The sequence below is a fragment of the Cydia amplana genome, chromosome 6, assembly GCF_948474715.1.
Source record: "Cydia amplana chromosome 6, ilCydAmpl1.1, whole genome shotgun sequence".
Classification (NCBI taxonomy): domain Eukaryota; kingdom Metazoa; phylum Arthropoda; class Insecta; order Lepidoptera; family Tortricidae; genus Cydia; species Cydia amplana.
This window is the reverse complement of record NC_086074.1, coordinates 13,727,719-13,748,055: the sequence shown is the minus strand read 5'-3', so window position 1 is coordinate 13,748,055 and position 20,337 is coordinate 13,727,719. Positions and strand designations below refer to the sequence as shown.

Here is a 20,337-nt window from a genome sequence, read left to right as displayed (position 1 = left end):
TGCGGGTGCGTTTTAATGAGTGTTCGCGGATTTTCCCCGTGAAGAGTGAAAATGTGTGGTATTGTTAACGGCTAATGCTTCCATACAATCTCCTGTTTATGATTATGAGTACCTGCCCCGAGTTTTTTGTTTAAAATAACACTTATACTAGCAGCAGCTGGCTGTACGAGTACGATAATATTTTACATTTTATACAGTAGCCTGTTTAGTAGTTAGTATATAAACATCTCACATAAGTAATATATAATGCCGAGAAAAGATATGCACTGCCTTTTGCCCTTTGTCTCGTCTTGGCGGGGGCACGGCCGTGCCCCCAGATTATACGTTTCTACAAAGTAATTCGTGGAACTTACTCGTAATTGTGTAAGGTCAACCAAAGCTTAGATGACTGAAGTAAATGCAACTATCAGGCCAATTCAAACGTACGCTGACATCAGAATGATATCTAAATGATGTCATTTAGTTACCTATCGTGCGTGTCGCTCCCGCCAATACATATACGGACAAGTACGAGCGAAATGAACAATAACTAAATGACATCATTTCGATATCATTCCGATGTCTGTGTACGTTCTGTTAAATACACTCATAATTATTTTGCTTACCAGGTAAAACTAAAATGTAGGTGAAGCATTGACAGCAATATTACTGTATAAAAATTCGAATAATAGTAAAAACATTGTGATTCGTAATTTACTCTTTAACGTAGATCTAATAATATTCTAAATATTTTAGTGTGTAAGTTTGTGCAGTATATTTTGGTTGAATAAACTGTTTGGGTTGAATTCAAGAGTTTTCTTTAAAACTCCGACGGAGGCTGCCCTATAACAGTTCGAATTCGCCTGTATGACATTATTTCGTCTTTTTCGTTATTTCGCTATACGATTGGTCGGAACGCCCTCTATGTTGCGTTTGATTCTCCAAGCTCAGGCTTTTATTACTAAACGACAGGAGCGAAGCTCTTGTTATTCACGATGTTTAAAAAATAACTCAATTAGACGCAAATCTCCATAGTCACATTTAACCCGGTCGACCTTACCTTTTTAATAGTATTTTATGCAACCGTTGTTTAAGAGAGGTCAAAAAAGGCGAGTGGCGTGAGTAACAATTTGAGGCGAAGCCGAAAATTGTTAATAAAGACGCCACGAGTATTTTTTGACTCAGTTAAACAACGTTGCATACAATACTTTTTCTACGACCAAGCACTTACTTTTGATAGATATTTGCTTAAACTTGTTTCTATTAGTAATGTAGACTGGTGTGGTTGCAGGCTTGACAGCTTAGGAGACCCACTAAAGTAGTAGAGTGAGATGGATATATAATAAGCTCTCTGACACTGATCAGGTCTGCAATGCGCCTAAAGGGATTATTTGATGTTATGGTATTGTTATTATAATAGATGTTTTATAAAGTGTCATTAATATTGTTAAAATGTAATAGTTGATTAATGTTAGTAAATATCAAAAGTATTATATAATGTCATAGTTAAGACAGTTGACTAAAACGAAACGCCGATGGACATGTACAATAACAAAACGCTAATGTCTAGAACTACGGATTTTGATATAACCTAACAACCTAAGAGAACGCTTTTGTTAAATATGCATTAAACTACGTGTTTTTCAGCAGATAAATGTGGTTTTAATTGATGATTCCACATGCTGCTTTTATCAGAAGTGGAAAAGAAAAAAAAAAAATTTTTACGTCCACCATATATTCTGGATTGGCGAAAAAGCCGTGGATTGCTCGCTTATTGTTGACGGATCACCGGATGAACGCCACCGGTCCAAGTGATTTTGCTGTAGTGTTCGCACCATTCATCATTGAATAATAATTATGGCAAATCTTTGGTGAAGCCTTATGAAGGCGGATGTGTTGTTTATGACTGTTTGCATGGCTTTCGTTCATGGCGTCATACCAATCTTGCCCAATACGAGAAGTTAGTTGGAATAAGACATTTGGTAAGCTATATCGTATCGTTTCAATTGTTGGAGTGAGGTACAAGCCACCTAAGTTATAATATAATTGTAAGCAGATCAAGAACTTGAGTGCCATAGTGTCAAATCTTGAATAGTATTACATACTTAATCAAGGAAAACCTGTGAAAGGTTGTGTTATAGACTATTGCACTTGTTGTAGGATAGTATTGCATGTATGCAAACATTTTCCAGCCTAAAATCTTAGATCTAATGGTACAATGGCAATGACCCTCAGTTATGAGTAATCGAGGAAGAAGAAGAATGTTAAAATGATCCCTTTGAGAATGTTTTGGGAAGTGTAGCATGATCACATTATGGAAAGAGATGTTAATAATTGTCATTTCAGATAAAGTTGTCGCTTCATTTATATTTTCACAGAATAAATGTGTTTTCCTGTTGGAGGTATTGTTTACCAGAACAAGCTTTATGTCTGCATAAGCGCAGAGGCGTTGCAGAATAATTACACACAAATGAGTAAAAGGATTTGGAGGTATATAAAATATAATCAGCCATACAAGATTGAACGAGGTAAGCCAAATTATACAAAGTTTTATGGTGTTATGTGAGCAGAATTCACATAATTTGTAAGTAAAAGTACTAGTAGGTATAGCATGGTAAAATTTTAAATAAAATATTTACAATTGAAATTGAAATTGTCTTCTACATTGAATAATTGTTATTTATTAACATGTTTCAAATGAAGACTGCCTGAACATGTTGCAAAAACAGAGAAGACTATAAAGCTTTAGAGGGTTTTTGTCGGAGACCCCGACAACCTGACTAGTGAAAATGTAAAATCAATGATAAAGAAATATAACAAAACTATAACTGAGTCAGTGATTGAAGGCTAATTGTATTGTATTGTTTCAAATAAAATAGAACAGGCCAGCATAGATACTAAAAGCATGTGATGTCCAAATGGAAAGGTTGAAGTGACATGTGCCATGAGCACGGACATGTACTCGAAGGATATGGTTGTTGACTGTACCATATCAGACAGTTCAGAAGTGAATTAATAAAAATGTTATGTTATGAATTATGATACTTGTAAAAGTGCTAATTAATTTAAATTATTAATGAAGTCTTGGTTAGTCATGGAAACCATAGTCAATACTACTATAATATAACACAAGAATGATTAGAATGATGACTCAATGCCTTGTTTCAAGGATAATAATATTTCTGAATGTGTTTGTTCCTAAGTTAAGCTTCAATCTAATTGTCAAATAAATAAAAAAAAAAATGCGGAATAAGATGTGACAGAAGCAGATCACATATTTTTGTTGTTTGTTAAATGTTGCATGTTGTGTGTTGTTAGAATGTTCGAATGTCTTCACAAAGGGCCACTGCAGCTGCTTGATGGGAGTCCTCACCGAACTGGATGGTGCAAGAAATTATTTGCAGTAAAAGAAATCTGTCGGTGAGAGATGACTCCGTAGTATGTCAAAAGTTACCAAGTTGAATGCTGCATGCACCACTATGAGAGAAGTTAAGTATTCTCAACACAAGTTCTTTTGTTTCATTAAGTTGAAGTATTTGGCTGTTTCATGCCAATTTTTATTGAAAATTTGACAGTGTCATAGTATAATGGTAATAATATAATGGCACTACATATGTGTTATAAAAGGTAAAATATAATAAATTTATTGGTGTTTTGACACGAAGGTGGTAAACCTTATGTGGGTATGTGAAGAATTAACATTGAAAGATGGCTAGCTATAGAATAGAATAAAATTACTTTTTAACAAACTGGGTACAGAAGATGACATTTATACAAGAACATTGTCCCAACAGTACCCAATATAGGCGTGCAATGTTTACTTACATCTACTTAATATCTATATTTACTATGCTAGCATCGTGCAAAGTATGCCTTAAACTAATTAGTTAGGTACCCAGAACCCAGAACTAATAGTTAAGTTATTACCTGACGTAACTAATTTTGTGACTTAAAAGCTTGGCGTTATATAATATTATCCCTATCATATTCAAAATATTCCTTAATATTGTTAAATGATTTCTGCATTAGCCAATGTTTTAGTTTACATCTAAACTGATTGCCCTCTAGATATTTTAGTAGATCGGGGAGGTTATTAAATATATCCTTTGCATTTATATATTTTACGTTTTTTTTAAATTGAGGGTTTGACTCTAGGACGAACTAAATCATGCTTATATTGGTTACGAAAGTTACTTTTAACTATCCATTTCTTAACAAAATATTAACGTTATGTCGTACAACAGTACATATTTCTAGAATATAAATTCCATTTAGCGTAAGAAATTCTTCCCTCTCAAAGTAGGCTCTATGGGATTTCCAGTTTAGATGTGGGTCAATGGTTATTCCTGTTTCACTAATATTAAAATCATCGGGATTGTAACTGCTGAGCTGCATAACATTTGTTTTGGTAAAATTTACATTTAGGTTTATTTTTCCTAGCCTTTCGATCGTTTTTCTTAATGTGCAATTATAGGCTACTTGCCTACTAGTCAAATTAGCTTCTTTGTTAACTGTCAAAACGATTTACTAGTGTGGAATTTACATTAAAACGAGTATAGTGACATCACGGTCAACTCACCTACTTTTCATATTTTTACCCGATTTATTAAATAGTACGTAATTGTGATTAAAAATAACTTTCATCTGTGTTTTATAATGATTATCACGCTTGAGACACGCCTGTATTTACTATCACGTATTCCGATTGATTTATTTCTATTGTTTTGGAATTATTACAATATTTTGAAATAACTGTACGTTGTCTATAAAAAAAGGTAGTTTTCAAACAGATTTAAAGCATGACTTCTTACGCCTGTGTTTTTTTAATTGCCGTAATAAAACACTGTGAATGACACAGACGAAAGTCTCGTACATATCGATAAATAAGGCTACACATTCATATGACAAATTTTATCCCATATGTCTTTGAAAATTCTATGCTCATACAATATGGACAGTATACAGATACACCTTAGGTCAATATTGTGATCACATGTTTTGTTGACATTATAATTTTTTTTATAAAATCTATTTTTAATACGAGAATCTCGAGAGAGTATGTGACTTGTTATATAAGTGTACATTCTGATACATGTTGATGTAATTGAAGCCATCATCATTCTTACCAGTTGACGTCCCACGGCTGGGCATATGCTTTCCCTGATTGGTCATATATAATTCATTCTGATCAAACATTTGGATAAATTATTAGAAAATATTTAGAAAGCAAGGATGGTTCAACCGTAATTTCAAATGTTGAATCCAAACGTGTTATGACTTATGTTATGTATGACGAACAAAATTATTGCCCTGACGTATGGTTACAGAATGTACTGGCAAAAGTCTGCGTGGGTCTGCATACCTGAGCATTGGTGCGAGTCTGGCGGGCCTAAGTGGCGCGCAGTCATCGCGGACATTGGAGTTGCTGAGCACCAGTCAGCTGCGTCACAAGTCCCCTGATGTGACTTGGAAGGCGTATGAGGCTCAAAAGTTAAGTGTTATAGAAGCAAGAAAAAAAAAAACTGCCGACTTTCAGGGCTAACCTAACTGTTAACCGATTATGAGTTATATAGTCATGTTTATTTTTGTTAAAAGAAAGTATTGCCGATTTTGCTGTTATTTGTTGATAAATATGATTGAGATTGAGTGATCATGTTCGCACGGCTACACTGGTGTCAGTGGTGACTGGTGGGGTACGGAGCGAAATGTCTCAACGTAATTGAGATTAATGAAACAATATTTTTAATGACATATTAGAGAATGTGTGATAAGTAAAATGTTACAAATAATAATTTTGAAATGTAAGTAATCTGGCTTGTGTGTATTTATGGCTTTCAGGTGAAGTCCATGGTGCAGTTGCGGCTGTAAGCGTTGGGTGGCCAGATCAATTGTGAACTGGTGAAGTCCACGGTGCAGCTGGGGCTGGAAGTTGTGGGTGGCCAGATCAATTGTGAACTGGTGAAGTCCACTGTGTAGCTGGAAGTCGTGGGTGGCCAGATCAATTGTGAACTGGTGAAGTCCACGGTGCAGCTTGAAGTTGTGGGTGGCCGGATCAATTGTGAACCGGTGAAGTCCACTGTGCAGCTGGAAGCCGTGGGTGGCCGGATCAATTGTGAACCGGTGAAGTCCACGGTGCAGCTTGAAGTTGTGGGTGGCCGGATCAATGGTGAACCGGTGAAGTCCACTGTGCAGCTGGAAGCCGTGGGTGGCCAGATCAATTGTGAACTGGTGAAGTCCACGGTGCAGCTTGAAGTTGTGGGTGGCCGGATCAATTGTGAACCGGTGAAGTCCACTGTGCAGCTGGAAGTCGTGGGTGGCCGGATCAATTGTGAACCGGTGAAGTCCACGGTGCAGCTGGAAGCCGTGAATGGCCAGATCAATTGTGAACTGGTGAAATTCACGGTGTGTTGTTATAAGTCGTCTGTATCCTGATGTAGACGGAGTCAATCGTGTCGCCGATGTAATCACAAATCGAGGAACAACAAGAAGAGCCATCAACAAGATGTGTATTATCCCAACTACAGACGTTGTCGAAGGGAAGAATGGTTTACCTACCCATTAAAGGGCAACAAACTCTGAATTCTGTAGAAGGGACTTTGCTACATTTCTAAACCGACCTATAAGAAGATATAGTTTAAGAACAAGCTACTGTTCAAGCACCTTTCATCTTCAAGCGAAAGCAATCAAGCTAAACATATTGCAGGATTTGCAGGTTGTCGAAGGGTTGACTAGACCTCCATTCTAGACCCGTGAAAGGCAACATAAAGAATTTCTGCAATTTTTTTTGGACCTAGCTATACGCGTTGCAGGTTGTCGAAGGGTTGACTAGACCTCCATTCTAGACCCGTGAAAGGCAACATAAAGAATTTCTGCAATTTTTTTTTTGGACCTAGCTATACGCGTTGCAGGTTGTCGAAGGGTTGACTAGACCTCCATTCTAGACCCATGAAAGGCAACATAAAGAATTTCTGCAATTTTTTTTTTTGGACCTAGCTATACGCGTTGCAGGTTGTCGAAGGGTTGACTAGATCGCCATTCTAGACCTGTGAAAGGCAACTTAAAGAATTGCAACTGTTTAGTTGAAAGCCAGGCTTTCAACGCCGGGAGGATGTACGAGCACCCGACGGCCACGAAGGGATGCGGGGTGCGGGACGCAGCCCACACGGTAGAAGAGCGCGGCCGATCGGTCGCTCCCACCAGTCGGCGAGTCACCTCTGAAGCACGCACACGTCACTTAGAGTCAATTTTTATAATTTTCGTAATTTAACTTTGATATTGTGAACTTAGTAATAAATAGCTGGAGTTCTTATTGTCCGCCTGGACAATAGTGGCAATTTTATGTAGAGAATGGAAAATGTGACTAACTTCAACTGGGTCCTCGTATTTCATGTTTTAATTAATGTTAGAATTGTTTCACATTTTTGATAACTAAAATCACAAATTAAACATTGTAATTTTATGTTTGTTTAGGGACAAACAAATTTTTATCAGGAAGGCCGACTGATAGATATTTGCTTAAACTTGTTTCTATTAGTAATGTAGACTGGTGTGGTTGCAGGCTTGACAGCTTAGGAGACCCACTAAAGTAGTAGAGTGAGATGGATATATAATAAGCTCTCTGACACTGATCAGGTCTGCAATGCGCCTAAAGGGATTATTTGATGTTATGGTATTGTTATTATAATAGATGTTTTATAAAGTGTCATTAATATTGTTAAAATGTAATAGTTGATTAATGTTAGTAAATATCAAAAGTATTATATAATGTCATAGTTAAGACAGTTGACTAAAACGAAACGCCGATGGACATGTACAATAACAAAACGCTAATGTCTAGAACTACGGATTTTGATATAACCTAACAACCTAAGAGAACGCTTTTGTTAAATATGCATTAAACTACGTGTTTTTCAGCAGATAAATGTGGTTTTAATTGATGATTCCACATGCTGCTTTTACTTTGAAATAAAATTGTAAATTTAACAAATATTTTTCATTCAAGAAGTAGCAAAGAATACGGTACGGGTGGGAAAAGAATGAATGAAATAAAAAAAACCGGTCAAGTGCGAGTCGGACTCGCGCACGGAGGGTTCCGCACCATCAACAAAAAATTGAGCAAAACAAGCAAAAAAACGGTCACCCATCCAAGTACTGACCCCGCCCGACGTTGCTTAACTTCGGTCAAAAATCACGTTTGTTGTATGGGAGCCCCACTTAAATCTTTATTTTACTCTGTTTTTAGTATTTGTTGTTATAGCGGCAACAGAAATACATCATCTGTGAAAATTTCAACTGTCTAGCTATCACAGTTCGTGAGATACAGCCTGGTGACAGACGGACGGACGGACGGACGGACGGACGGACAGCGGAGTCTTAGTAATAGGGTCCCGTTTTTACCCTTTGGGTACGGAACCCTAAAAAACATGTCTATGGTTCACTCATCTGTCAGAGAATGGTCAGAGATGACAATTAAAATTAGGTTGGCAACAATGTATTTCATACAATATTTTTTAAGTGGTGATTACACGAAGTATCGTAAAAGTGCCAAAAAGATACTGCGTGTATGCACAAATACTTTTTTGGGGAATAGACAAGACTTCTCTTGACAACTATAAGATAGGGGTTTAAAGGTGTGTGCACGACCCTTTAAATGACAAATAAAAGTACGGGAGTAGAAAAAATTTGGTAAAACTATCTGAGTCTCGTAAATTTACATAAGACCAATTGAATTATCTGAGGCATAACACAAATGTCGAAAATTTACTATATACTGGACAACGGTTGCGTGTTGTTACAAGTTAATCGAGGGCGAGGTTTACTGCGTCACATGATTGTAATGGTCTTGTAAAGGGTGAATGTAATGTATTGCGGACGGTTGTAGACGACAAAGTACTAGTAAACATTAGGCAAAAGGTTTGGCAAATGTGCGGACGTGTTCTTTCGTAGAGATAACTTGATTAAACCAAGGATTTTGGTTTGAATTAAAGCATTCATTTGAATTTTGAATTATCTTAATGGTAAGAACAAATTAAATTACTTTGTATGAAAATATTTTAATTTATGTTTTTCAAGTAGACACAATACTATTTAAACTATAAACCGAAATAAATGTCATATAGTAAGGAGAAAATGACCAAAGCCTCCAGTGGAGTGGTTCAGGCACCTGTCAGGTAAACGGGGATAGTTAGTACAATACTTAGTAGATACTAACGTCCTAAAGTATAATTCAAGAAGACGTATTTAGTTGTGGTGACATCTCGAATACACACATCGCGGCCCTCCCCGGGAAAAATCTAAACACAGTAAAAGCTGAGTTTACTGGTGTTTGATGGCTCCTCTACACGATGAGCCAACGCCGGCCACTCCAAGGGACGTATGCGTTAGAGGGAGCAAGTGATATTGCTATCTCATTCTACCGCATGGCTGCGTCGCCTGCGTCCCTTGGAGTGGTCGGCGTTGGCACATCATGTAGAGGTGCCATTGTTGGCTCCACTTGGATCCGCGCCAGCGCTCTTCTTCGCTCCTAATTGATATCTGACAGACAATGTTAAACACTGGGATTGACTTGCGCTGCGCAGACGATTTCATGTTTGTGTTACGATTTACGATTCATGAATTTAAAAAAAGTTCATGATCGTTGAAAATATGTAAATTCTAAGAAAAAATTACTTGACCTTGAGTTTGACAGCTGTATTGGATGGCCCAGTAAGGCGCCATATAGTTTGTGGTAAGGACACTAAGCACGCAATCAGAAATATTTATATATATATATATATAAATTTAGTTGTTTTAAGTTTTTTTAAGGACTGTATAATGTACCATTAACGAAATTTACTTTTGACAACCGTTTAGGTAAAAAATGCACAGAGCTGTAGGTACGTTAATTTTCCAGCAATTTTGGTGCAGCATTGTTGGTTAAAAGCATCTGTATACCTTACTCTCTTAGGTGGAATAGATAATTAGGGTTAATAACAGTAATATTAACCTTAACCAATCCTCTCCTTAGAAAAAAAATGAAGAAAATCCTTTTGTTTTACTATGCTGCACCAAAATTGCTGGAAAATTAACGATCACTGAATAACACATCTAATTCACTTTCAGTTTGAAGTTGAAGAGCAATACGCAATTTTACATACAAGTTATTTATCATATCAAGTTGTAATTAAGTAGTTGTAAAAATGACTTACCATTTTGTTGTTGATTTCGTGAAAATGTATTTCGCACACTTTATCTACTATGTCTTCACTTTGAAACGTGACGAAACCGAAACCTGAAACAAAACAATAAAATGTTAGAACTCGGTATTATAAACTTTTACAGCAGTTATTGCGAGATACGTTCTAACTGCGAATATAAACTACACTCGTACTAGTAGTAAAGGTAAGTTTGCGCTTCGAACATTTCACGATTCGACAAGTCTCGCTATTACTGGCTAATATCCCGGAAAATAAGTTATAAAACTTTAAGTTACCTGTGAGCACCGACAATGTTTAAGTTAAAATTGTCTTATCTTTGGGATAGTTTTAATTAAAGGAAATTTGTGTCGGACTAGTTTAAAAGAAGCGCGTCAGTCAGTTTTCGACAACATCAGCTATCCGGTATCGTGCGGCGCGTGGCGCGAGCAGGCACGGCCGTGTTCGTACCTACTACCGATTTCATAAAACATAAACTCACCAACTACTTTCATAAGTGTCGTCATCGACAAACCATACAATATTCCTTCCTTTAAACGTTCCCATATTCGCTGAGCCGCAGCGCCGAACAACTTCGGCGATACGTTCCGCATTCGACGCATAAGATCGCTCAAGTTCGCTCCCCTATGGGATTCATGAATTACAAATTGCGATTTCGAGTTTCGCGCTCAACATCCGAATTGCTTTCCGATATTTACTCTATACTCTTAGATAACTTACTTCAGAGATTGAAATGTGTCACCTGAATTACTAATAATTACCTGACACGGGCAAGTTTCCGCTTAAAGTGTCAACCAAAACACGATGATGAACCGGCGTGTTTCGGTCAGTTAACGATGAAGACACACACACGCAGACGTGACGTGACGCCTCCACTACGACAAATAGCATTAGCGAGCCGCTCGACAAACAGGAGGTGGCGCCGCGATTATGCTGACACGTAGGTGCCGAGGGCGCGACTCCCCTGTCTCGCGCAAAAACTTTCTAGTTCGTCCCATGTCCACATGTTGATATGAGCACGTGTGAACAAGTCGCCCGCACTATACATGATGCGGGATCAGCGTCTCGCTGTATAAGAAGGGGATAAGTAATTTTGAAACCGAGTCACATTCTATAAACAAACTATGAACCGCTATTTTGAGCCTCGCTAATCAATACCCGTCCAATGCTACTTTTAGAGGAGGCAACTATATGACAATTTTATAGTCGATAATTCGGGCTTTCACGACTGTTCTGCCCTAAACAAACAACGCGAACTCTGCGATCGGCGAAACTAGGACGCATTTGGTATTTCGCGCGCGAACGGATGGCTTTACGTTGGAATTGAGGCAAAGATAATAACACCCCGAAACACAAATAAGGGTTCCCGACAAGTTCCATAGATGATGGTGTTTTCTTAATCTATCGGGCATATAAATGCATCAGAAAAAGTTGAGTACCTACAAATTATTTTACTGACAACCTTTTCGCAATTCTTCAGCTTGTATTTACGGCTTTTTAATATTATTCATATTCATTATTTTATTAGTCATTATTATATTTTATTTAACTATAAAATATTTTGAGTACTCACTGCAGTACATAGCGGATGCCACATTGAAAAATGAAAAGAGTTGGCAAAATCGGCAAGCAAAGAATCGCGGGGCGCTACGATGCCCTTATTTATGCGGGTTCGCAAACCGAATAAAGTAGGAAGCAAGCAACAACGGTCCGTCTGAACTTATCTGCGGGCCAATGGCTAAGCAAATATGAAATAGGATCTCCGGATGAAACTAAATGAAGTTCCTCTAAACACGCGAGTTAAATTCGTCAATGTCAGTTATCGCATACCTAAAAAGTTTTGGATTTCGTTTTTCTTTTGTGTGGCCGCTCTAGATAAATGGGCAGTTTTCTAGAAATTCGTCCGCGTCACTTCTGGTAACAATGGGGAAGATAAATATCACTGCGTAAGAAAAGGATTCTGTAAACATAATTATTTGAACTTGTAATTGTAGCCGTGAAACGCTAATGAAAGTTCTCGAGCGGCGTCGCTCCAGGAATTAACTTTATTTTTTCCGGCTTCAATTAAACTGCCTTTATTTTTTAGGAGGAATACTTTAATTAAATCCGGAAGCTTACAGGTGATTTGCGAGCAGTGCTTTGGACGTTCGGTGAGATAAATTGAGTTTGCATCACGGATCGAGAAGTTCCTACTTATATTAATAGCGGGCTCGCACCTGTGCGGGTGGTATTTCCTATTTTAATATGTAAGAAGTGGGGGGGTTGTAAGGCGAAGATTATGAAAGTGTCTTCCGATATCGGGTATCTCGACACATCTGTCGGGCGGCACGTGGCGCTGACAGTGGGCGGGCCGCCCGCCCCGCGCCCTCGCCCCCTATCGGGGCCACCGGCAGTATAATCTGCCCCGGCACTGTATGAAACACCGGCCGGTGGCGTTTATGGTGCTATAATAACCGTATAAAGTGCGACTTATTGTAGGCGTCGATAACGGACGTTATATACAAGCTTAGGCCTCTAGTTCGTGCCCCCTGTGCTGACGTTTTCGTCGTCAAAGCTTTGTATTTTTTTATGGTACCTTACTTTCTTTTCTACGATACCTTACTAATACAGTTATGATTTTTCGAAGTTTAGTTTAGTCGTGTTTCAGGTTACATTTTGAATAGCCATTTATTTAAATAATTTCAATTGACCTCATACAATATATAAGTGTTATAATTAGCTAATAAATAAGTACATGACCCCCCAGAATACAAAAATGTGTGATGAATTCTTTTAGAAAGAAGTATCAAAGTCTGTTAGGGGCCGAAGGGGTATTAGACAACAGCGTAAGGTCAGTCAGGACAATTGTAACTATGTGGCAAATGCAACTACCTACTCTAAAAATAAAAGGAGTCTAGCTAGAGCCACTTCTATCCATGGCACACTTTCGCCAGTCATAATATAATGGTATAAGTGGCTCTAGCTCTAGACTTACTTCTTGTAGTTTTAGAGTAGTTGTATTTGTCCCATAGGGGCATTTGCTGACCATACCTATATGAAAATTTAAGAATGAATTGCAAATATATATGGGAAATGTTATTTTGATGTTGATACGCAGTCTATGCAAAGTGATCAAAGTATATTAGAGCGCAAGTCATTGACGACAGTGGACTGCGCGCGAAAAATAAAAGTAGCATTCGATGTTCGCGGTAACTAACAAGTTTTCATTAGGAGCGCGCAGAACAGCACTCAAATGAGCAGCAAACTTGCCCAGCCGCGCTCCGACGTCCAAACTTTTGTTATTGTTTCGCTTCATTATTGTAATACGAAATACGCAGCAGTATAATTAAGAGATGCCCTAGAATTGTCCTCGCCGACGGAATAGTTGGCCAAAACTTTTATCTACGAGCTCTCATCGTGACAGAATGTTTGCTGCGTAAATAATTGCCATTTTTCTTCTGCGTCCAGCTAATAATAACAAGTTAATCGTAATAGTTATTAGGAATGAGAGACCGTTAGGAGAAAATTGGCCACGCTATGTCTAAACGTCGTGGCGAATTCGGGTCTTATTATTAGATATCGGCTGATTGTTGGCGGTTGATTAATTAATGGCTTACGCATAGCTGCGGGGGAGTCGTACTGTTTGTCGCCAAGTCACTATTACTTGCTAAAGTATTCATAAGCAAATACAGAAACAAACTATAATAATGATGAGTTAAAAGTTCTAATTAAGTTAACAGTAACTTTTCTATTTTGTATATTTCATCATTGTACCTCTAAACAAATTAAATATTCGTAAGTTGTGGATGTTCGAATTTTATTTGAGTGTGTTTTAGTTCAAACAAAGATGGAAAGAAGCAGACAATACATTGTTATGGAAACAAACAGTTTATCAAAATTGGAAGTTTTAAGGTAGTAGCTGATTCCAAGACAAATATGTACAGAGATTCTAATGCATTCTCGGCGAAGTGAAAACTGTGCGCAAACTTTCGGCTGAGCGAAGAGATTCAGCAGATAAAAGCTGTTGTAAAAAGAATTGGCTCCTCTTCATTTTCTCTATTGTGAAGTTGAATGGAACACGAACAATCAACTTTCCCGTCTAGCTGATTGTGTGGAGACACCCTTATTGTCTACCTTCAGGTAAATAAAATAGAAACACAATTGGCCCGGTACTCGGTGCGTCGAGATGCTGAACTTTTAAATTCCCAAACTTGACTAAGTTATTTTTATTTACTTTCATTTATTTTGTTCGTTTCAGTGTACAGTTGCCGGTACGATTTTTCGATACTTCGATTCTTCACCAGTGTACAAATAAATTTTCTGAAAACTTGTCTAAAGATATGAAAGAAACTGTGTCATATATCAAGCACACATAAAATTCTTTGGAGCGATACGTTAATACACGAGAATTTATTTGGTACGTTACATCGAGAGTGACCGTTAGGCCGCAGCTAGCGGAACAATTTATCAAAGGCGACGGAACCCTCGTCCAATCAGTTGATAGCAGTGCCATAAATATTTACTTTAATAAGATTCTGTCCTTTCTTTCGCGACCCTATTGTTTTACAGCACACTTTGCCCTATGGCTTTGACTTGCAGTAGCCAATATTAGAAACAAATACCATTCAATTTTCATGTAACTATTTCAATAAAATGTGAAATTTTTGGACTAAACAATGTCATATTTGATCTCATAGGTATTTCAAAATGAGAGAACGTCAGAATGACACCCGACAATATGTTACTTCCTTCTTGAAGACGGCTCAAATAAAGCATTACTCAAGTTTTCGTAGTATTACTGAAATGCCAGAAAGACATCATTAATGCTATCCTTAAGCCGCTAAGACGCCAGCATTACTAGAAGCGTATGGACGACCAGATAGTCGAGTATGATTGTTGTGGTCACCCGGGATCGCGTCTAGATCGCGCAAAGCGCGTAATCCCGCGGAGAATACGTGCCTGCAACTCAAGGGATGGGATTTGCGGGATCATCAGGCAAGACGGGAATTCCCCCGTTGGCCTCGACGTTGCTACGAGTCTGATCTGCGTGTTCAGTTGCAAGATAAACTGGATAGTGTAATCCTTACATCAAACTATCGCCCTGTTTGTCCTCTCATATGCAGCCGGAAGAAAACCGATGTATGCATAAGGTTTACTTTGTAGTTGTAAGTATGCTATTTCATTTACTAATGAGTAACGTATGTGTAATTTATTTAACTTCACACCAGAAAAGTCCTTGACTGCATAAAAATGATTGTCACGTCACTGCGTAAATCAAATAAGATTCATAAAGCTGGGGCGAAAAGTTAAAACTTATGATTATGGCACAGACCCACATATTCTAATATTAATAACGGCTCACACGAATCCCACAAAGATCGGGCGTTCAACGTTCATATGTACATTTATAATTCAAGCACTGCCAAAGAGAAGTGCATGATTCTGATAATATCCTTTTAATTGCGTAGCCAGCGTGGGAGCATTGTGATGCCACGAGCGTACGCTCGGGGAGGCAAGGCGCTCACTTGTTAGTGAGACTACGGCGCGGCGGTAAAACCAAATATTAACAATTGAGGAAATGTAGTCTGATTAAGATTTAGAAGGAAACAGTAATATGTTTTATAAATTTATTACGCTTATAGGAAATGAATTTTGTTTAGTGACTGTCGTAATACGAGAAGATAACATTCTCTGGTAGTCTTTCATGATTTCAATTATAACTTTTCTTTTTAACATATTAAATGACAGCAAATTAACATAGGGAGGTTACTCGTACTTTGTTGTAAAAACACAAAATCCATATATATTTTAAATTTATTTTAGGTGGAAAAAAAAGTTGAGAACTGAACGTAGACAATTTAACCCATAGCGATACGTATCTCTAAAAACTTTGCACTTGAAAAAGAGTCGTCCGAAAGTTGTAGGACGGGTCGTATTTCGAGTTGTCCTCGGTCGAGTTCTCGAGTGACCGGCCCGGGTCAGCCGTTATTGCGAGAACGCTTATTTGCAGAACACTAGAGAACAGTTTTCGTGCTGATTTTGGCAATATACGACTAACGGTAGTGGCCGGTGTGTGGTGTGGAAACTTTTTCGGATTGTGTTTCGAACGGTTTACAAAACCGCCTATTTTGTGATGAGTCTTTTATGCAACCATATTGTGTGTCCAGGTTTTCTACGAGACATAACTATTAAGTAGGATAGGGTAAACTACCCAGCAGCAGCACTCGGCAGGGTTGAGTGATAGTAAGTTTCTACAAAAATAAATGTCAATGACTGGTATTATTATTTAAGTGCCTTTCATTGTGTAGTTAACCCTAACTGGCACAACGTTATGCTAAGCCACTTGAATTTCAGGCGTGTATAAGTAAGGCATGAGTGCAATTTTTTGGCCACTTAATGAAAACATAAAAATGTATATAATCATCTTCCTCGCGTTGTCCCGGCATTTTGCCACGGCTCATGGGAGCCTGGGGTCCGCTTGGCAACTAATCCCAGTAATTGGCGTGGAACTAGTTTTCACGAAAGCGACTGCCATCTGACCTTCCAACCCAGAGGGTAAACTAGGCCCGTATTGGGATTAGTCCGGTTTCCTCACGATGTTTTCCTTCACCGAAAAGCGACTGCTAAAGACAGAAACTAACTAATAAAAAGTAGTAGCAATTAAAAACATTGTATTATGTATAGAGTTATAGGTGACACAGCTCAGGTAAGCAGGAAAGCACATCAAATATTATATGTTGGTAATTAATAATAATCAATCAGATTTATATAATATGTTTTCCCATTTCTTTTAATAACTTTATTTTCTTTTCCTTTTGTAAGAATTTGATATGTTTTCTGAAAGAGCTACGATTTTGTATGATTCCATGTACATATGTATATTTTCTAAATCAAATTTCTATTACACCTTATGTGTATAATTGCATGAATTCTATAGTAATTTAAATTGTATTTTTTCCCTTATTTTCTCGTAATGCATGTTAATTATAAGATGTAATTATTTTTGAAAAGATGTGTCCCGCCGAGTTTGTTGCCGGTCCCATATTGGGATACCCTCCTCCAATTGAGGGGGGATTTAAATCTTCTCGGGGCAGAGGTGTAGGGTTGGAGCCGGTCTACCTAGCTTTATTTGACGTTCATAAGCGCATTGTAATTATGCCTACTTGAATAAACTATCTTTTATCTTTATCTTTAAATATGAAATGATATTTCGTACATAAGTTCCGAAAACTCATTGGTACGAGCCGGGGTTCGAACCCGCGACCTCCGTATTGCAAGTCGCATGCTCTTACCGCTAGGCCACCAGCGCTTCTTCGCTTCGCATAAAAATGTATATAATGTCTGCATATTTTTGCCGAAGTCTCCTACGAAATGAAACAACTCGCAAACAATAATGCACGTGACTAGAAGTATGTTACACCACGTGTCTCCTCTCCACATCACGGTAAGAAACTCCGGGCGTATGTGGACACCCTGATTTCTGTAAGTACCTACATCATATCAGCTCGACATTAACCAAAGAGCCACTTGTGAAACCACCCTTATACTTAAAAGTCGATACATTGAACGCTTTGATCCACGCTTTGTTCCGGTAAGGGCCTGCACACACGGAGGCATAAGTGCAGAGCGTATTTGCGTGCCGCGATTACGGTGGTGCAGCTGTGTTTACAGTGGAATATTAAACGAACGTTAATGAATGCTTAGGGTTTTAACTTTCTTTAATTTTAAAGTGATTTTGAAAAACTTCAATGGTGTTTTAAGGATTACATCCCGTATAAAAATCAACCGACTGTTCGATCTCGATGTTTAGTATAGGTACAGTCAGCAGCAGAACTTGCTAAGCGAGCGAGGTGTTCAAAATTACCTTGATACGTTCTTATTCTCTTAATAATAATATAGCGTCAAGATTATTTTGAACATCTGGCCTGCTTAGCAACTTCTGCTGCTGAGTACGTTGTACGTTATTTTAGTGTGTCATGTCAATAAATGGCTGTAACATACGGACGGATAGACGGACATGAAGAAACTACGATAAATATATCTACTACTATCAAAACAAACTCCACATTCAACAAATAAATTACTTTCGGGGTACTAAATTAAACAATTAATAAACCTATAACGAGAAACAATACACTTTTCCTGGTAATAAATAATTCAAATGCATTAATAATAATAACAAATGATCCTGTGATCGTGACGTAAAACTTTTGGGATTATATAATTGAACGATGCTCGTCCATTGTGTTAAAATATTTGTGGTGAAATATCGAAATTACTTACAAAATAACTGGCTCGTTTAAACTTCGAAAAAATATATTTATTTGTTTCCGTTCCTATTAAGAGAGGGCTAACGCAAAATTGTAGTTTTTTTATTGAATTATTACACTTTTTAATCAAGGGCCAATGCCATGAACAAATTTAATCGAAAACTAGACTATATTTGCAAGGGAAAACTATAAGAAAACCTTAAAAAGTGGCTGTGGCTTGAGGAAAAAAAAACATTTTATACTTACTAATATTATACTCGGGTACTTTTCTTTCCACAGGCAACTAGTACTCATCGAGACAAATCTAAACAACCCCAAACAAAATTACTTTACAGTACCTACATATGGGGCTACTTTTCCGCACTAGTGCGTAAAATAGCACTTTTCGTGCGTATGTCGAAACTTTAAAGTGCCATATGTACTGTAAAACGTTGTTCGATACACGTGCGAATAGGTAATTCACAACTCGTGTCGATTTAAAACACTCCCTTCGGTCGTGTTTTAATTGATCGCCACTCGTTTCGAATTTCCTCTTTTTCGCACTTGTATCGAAAATAACTATTTCCTTGTTTTATCACAGTGTTCTCATGACCACCTCCTGTCTCCATCATCAGATTAGCTTGTCATCATAATATTGCATTGTCATCCGATTTACACTTGAATGCAAGGTTAGCTCGATCGAAAATCAGCAGGTGGGTCAAATTTAGCTTCCAAGATTTGACAAATCAAATCCAATTTCATAATATTCCATTCTAATCCTGTTATTTAGGATTAAATTAGCGTAGTCAGAGTTGTAATGACGGAATCGGATAGGAAATTTACAGGTAGGTCGCAATAAAGACGCGCATAAGAGAGAGTTAACTGCGCAAAGTAATCGCGGCCGACCGTTGTTTTACGGTCCAATTTTGCATATCCCAACATCTGTGAGAACAATAAACCCGAAAGAGACGCCGGGGTGTTGTGCGGAGTTGTTACTTGTTATTCCGTCCAAATCTATCCTTTTAAAAGCTTAGAAACGTGTTTTTATAAAATGCGTTTGATCTACATTAATGTGTAACCTAAAACGTTGTGCTGGATTCAAAATATTTTAGAACGGTGATGAACGGTGTCCACATAAAATTAAATTTTACTGTATATTCCAAGAGTACTTCAATGTTTCCCTATAATTTATATGTCTATATTAAAACTAATACACGTGTATTGTATAAGGCAATACCTACTCATAATCTAAAAATCATTTATGTAACTAAGTAATTTAGAACGAGTTGTTGTTGTTGTTTTTGAATAATTCCGATTGATTTAAAAACCATTGAGTCATATAGTCATATCTTTCATTACCTTCTTACTCAACCATGCATCTTTCTCCTAGCAGTTACCTTGGGACTGGGAGGGAAAGGATAAGTTACAAACTTGAAAAATGTACCTACCTTAAGTTGAACGAAACATTAATTTGATCAAAAGTAATTAAATTTATGCAATTATAAATTTACCCACCCTGCTACTTTTATTAGAAAGCCAAAACAACCTCATATTTAAAACGATATGGCTTATGGCTATGCAAATGCTTATGAAACTGACAGGCATATTCGGATTTGAATAACAGGTTATGAATTAGATATGGATCGGATTTATCAGTGTCAAAAGTGAGGTTTCGTTGAAGAATTGTCACTTTTGACACTGACAGATCAGATCCATAACTGATCCAAATCTAAGACATAACCTGTTATTAAAATCCGAAGAAGCCTGTGATTCTGCTAGTATAAAATATCGATGCGACATATTCGTTATAACATACCAATTATAAAACGCGCTATGAATTACATAATACAAAATAGTTTTAGCATGATCGCATCAAATTATTTTTTCTACTCCCGTACTTTTATTTGTCATTTAAAGGGTCGTGCACACACCTTTAA

General features: G+C 37.5%; 1 protein-coding gene across 6 annotated transcripts in view; it reads right to left on the bottom strand.

The window, feature by feature from the left end:
* LOC134648953 (RNA-binding protein Musashi homolog Rbp6) overlaps window positions 1-20,337 on the bottom strand; it is a 574,404-nt gene that overhangs the window by 36,923 nt on the left and 517,144 nt on the right. For all 6 annotated transcript variants that reach the window (XM_063503621.1, XM_063503618.1, XM_063503616.1 and 3 more), the window contains one exon: window positions 10,167-10,249. In XM_063503621.1, the coding sequence (XP_063359691.1) occupies window positions 10,167-10,249 (83 nt within the window). The remainder of the gene's footprint in view (window positions 1-10,166; window positions 10,250-20,337) is intronic.